The following is a 3787-nucleotide window of genomic DNA, read 5'->3' on the forward strand; positions in this document are numbered from 1 at the left end:
GGTTGGTGGCTCACATGTATGGTTTCCTCCTCCGGTTTCTTAGTTGTGCGGGGCTTCCAGATCTGAAGTTTGATGGCGTGTCTGGGGTGTTTCCCTGGTCTGATTCATTCAACATCAGTGCCTTCACCTTTAGTGAGCCATCTTGGAGGTCCGCAAAGCTGCATATCAACGATTGAGCCACGTCGAGCTCAGGTGAGGAGATGATTCGTCATTTTTTCCTTCGATGGCTGCTATGTTGGTGCGAAAGGCAAGTGTTGGGCGTCGGTGTCAAGCTTAGGAGATTTTTCGTCCTTGATTGTAATTTTTCTTATTGGCTGGTGTCCCATTGTGTAAGGGCTAGCGTTCTGCTGTCCTTTCAGTTTTGTGAGGTCGATGTTTACATGACTTGTAATATGATCTTTATTATATTTTATTATATGGAGGATACACATATTACCATGCAATAATAATAATAATAATAATAATAATAATAATAATAATAATAATAATAATAATAATAATAATATAGATATTGGTCTTTGTGTTACATGAGCTTGGTCAAAATTAAAAGAAGTGTCTATCTTATGTACGTCTTATATTCAACAAAGAGGTGAGTATTGCCGGCAAAATTTGAAAAGGTCCGACTGCAGTTATTGGTGAACTTGAGGGTGTAGAATTACTACGGTATCTTGAATGCAAAATATAAATGGTCTGTCTAGGGCATATTTAGATGTGTCATAATTATTGTACATTCAAGTGACTCAACCAAGTATAAAAAAAAGGAAAAAGAATATACCCACACTAATCTCGGTGTAAGACCAATGGCATATGGCTTAGATGTGCAATACTTATGGCATCTAGATGTGCTTTAGCAAAACTGAAACATAAAAGGCATGGCTTGTAAATGTAAAGGAGTAAATGGCGCTTGTAATTTGTGAATAGTGCTTCATATATATTTTTACAGTATGCATAGTGCTTGCTAGGGGAGGCATATGCATGCTCAATGATGGTGGCCTTCCTCTATATATATGGATGCATCTTGGCCAGGTTATGGACACAACACTTCATTGATCAAATTTTCTCCCCCTTGTTTTCTTCCCGAATTCACCAGCTCGATAGATATCAAAATATGGCGGCGGGAGAAGGCAAGCTGAGTACGGAGGCCAACGTTAATTCCGGCACTACAATGAGCAGCAAGGACTACCTGGACCCTCCTCCAACGCCGCTGCTGGACGCCGGCGAGTTGGGCAAGTGGTCCTTGTACCGGGCCACCATTGCCGAGTTTACCGCCACACTCCTCTTCGTCTACGTCGCCGTGGCCACCGTCATCGGCCACAAGCGCCAGACCGACGCCCAGGCGTGCAGCGGCGCCGGCGTACTGGGCATCGCGTGGGCGTTCGGCGGCATGATCGCCGTCCTCGTTTACTGCACCGCCGGTATCTCCGGCGGCCACATCAACCCCGCAGTCACGTTCGGGCTGCTGCTGGCGAGGAAGGTCTCGCTTCCCAGAGCCTTCCTCTACATGGCGGCGCAGTGCCTCGGCGCCATCTGCGGCGCCGCCATGGTGAGGGCCGTGCACGGCGCGCACCACTACGTGCTCTACGGCGGCGGCGCCAACGAGGTCGCGCCGGGGTACTCCAAGGTGGGGGCGCTGCTGGCCGAGGCCGCCGGCACATTCGTTCTCGTGTACACCGTGTTCTCGGCGACCGACCCGAAACGAATGGCGAGGGACTCCCACGTGCCGGTGCTGGCGCCGCTGCTCATCGGGTTCGCCGTGCTGATGGCGCACCTGGCCACAATCCCCGTCACCGGCACCGGGATCAACCCGGCGAGGAGCCTTGGGGCCGCCGTGGTGTACAATGGGAAGAAGGCGTGGGCCGATCAGTGGATCTTCTGGGTCGGGCCTTTGGCCGGCGCCACCGTCGCCATGGCCTACCACCAGTACGTCCTCAGGAACGGCGCCGCCAAGCACTCCTTCGGCTCCAACAACGACGACGTCGAAGCCTAGGCCAGCACCATCGTTCGTCAACATACGTCACGTACTTGGTTGGTTTCAGATCCACATATATTACGTACTATATGGATCTCCAGTTTGTGGCTGTTACTTTTTGATTTACTATGTGTGAAGTTGTTGCATGCATATGTACTGCGTACAATTACGTCATCGTTGAGTTTTCACCACCCTATCTTATTTTGCCGAGTTAGCTAGTTACTGCAAAATGAGTGACGCTGCACTCTGTACGTTTGCCGTGCACGCCGTAGTTCTCGCCGGCGATATGTATATGAATGGGTCAATGCATGCGCATGTATGTATGCATGGGATCCACCGATGGGATTGGATGTATGTGTAATTTGTTTGCATTATTATCTTGTTGCAACATACACATGTGTTGCCAATGTAAAACATAAAGATTCACAACAACGACAACAACAACAAAGAAACAAATTTATCGTCCCTACTGGACCAACTCTGCAAGAGAATATAAGGGACGAAACTGCTACGTAGACGATGCATGTGTGCACGACACTAGGACGACGGGCAGTCCAGCCGCTGATATGCGCTGGATAGTATGCATGGACGGCTTGATATGTGCTGTCGTGCACGAGTCGTCCGCACGGCGTCGTGTGTATAGCAGCGCTGTATAAGGGAGGAGTTACACACTAGAGAAGAACTACAATTTACAATTCATGACTAACGAGGGCAACCTGTCATATAACTGCCGTCAAAGGTGATGGATTAATTATTACCTTCAAGGAACGAAACTGCAAGTCGGTCCTTTAGAGACAATGACAAAACATATTCAGTGGTTTGATCCACAATTTCTGGGTAACTTGTTTCCCTGCACAAAATCCATTAGCACATCCGAAATGTACAAAATGTGTGACTAACTTATAATTTAAACTATATCAAATCAAGTAAAGGTTTAAAAACAAAAAATATGAATAGCGACAATATATGAATACATTAGATGTAAAATGCGCAACTACTGTAAATTCAAAGTAAAATCACAGAATAATAAACTCCAGTCAAGTGGAAACCCAAAAAACTCTCTTAGAGCTAAGCAAATTTGTAGTATAATCCGTTTTAGAACTTAGGGCAACTAGTACAAAACGGTATTACAAGCGCCCCCGAGAAGTGGTTGTGTTCTTGACATAAGAAGACGCCTTTAATCACCCAATAGAGGCAGTCATTAGTGTAGTGAAAAATAAAAAAAGGTGGTTCCAAAACTGCACCGCTTGTAGAAATAGGTGAAGGCAGTTAGAATTTCCGAATTGCCTACAATTGCAAAGTGTTTGAGGCGGTTTTATAGCTAGAACCACCTGCCACATGCTACACATACTCTAGTGGAAAAATGGGATTTAGTCCCGGATGAAAACGGCCTTTAGTTCCGGGTCAACAACCGGGACAATGAAATTAGGTCAATGCATATAGGGTCGTGCTATTCGTCATCCCTGGGTGAGGAATATTTATTCTTCACCCCCTCTCTGTTTTGATGTCAATGCACCGTATTTTTAGGTTTTTGTAATTTTTTTTATTTTATACGTAAAAAGAGAACATAAGAAAATATATAATCACTATAAAAAAGATTTAATAACTTAAAATTACGAACGTAAAAACATCATGTAAAACATACATAAAATACGACATTTGTGGTCTTAAAACCTTTTTTTGTTTTCTTATACCAATTTTTACGTAGTGAATCAATATGAATGTAACTATTTGTATTCTAAACGTAATTTATTTATGAAGCGATTCTAAGATTACCTCGGTTGAAGAATAACTTATTTTGCTCCCTGGATGATAAAT

The 3787-nt window shown here is 44.8% G+C and overlaps 1 protein-coding gene across 1 annotated transcript; it reads left to right on the top strand.

Annotated features, from left to right (window-relative positions):
• The first annotated feature begins 1047 nt into the window (after positions 1–1047).
• LOC123108452 (aquaporin PIP2-3) lies at positions 1048–2305 on the top strand. The gene has a single exon (XM_044530236.1). The coding sequence runs from the start codon at positions 1109–1111 to the stop codon at positions 1985–1987; it is 879 nt and encodes a 292-aa protein (XP_044386171.1). The 5' UTR covers positions 1048–1108; the 3' UTR covers positions 1988–2305.
• Positions 2306–3787: the final 1482 nt, after the last annotated feature.

The sequence above is a fragment of the Triticum aestivum genome, chromosome 5A (assembly GCF_018294505.1).
Source record: "Triticum aestivum cultivar Chinese Spring chromosome 5A, IWGSC CS RefSeq v2.1, whole genome shotgun sequence".
Taxonomy (NCBI): domain Eukaryota; kingdom Viridiplantae; phylum Streptophyta; class Magnoliopsida; order Poales; family Poaceae; genus Triticum; species Triticum aestivum.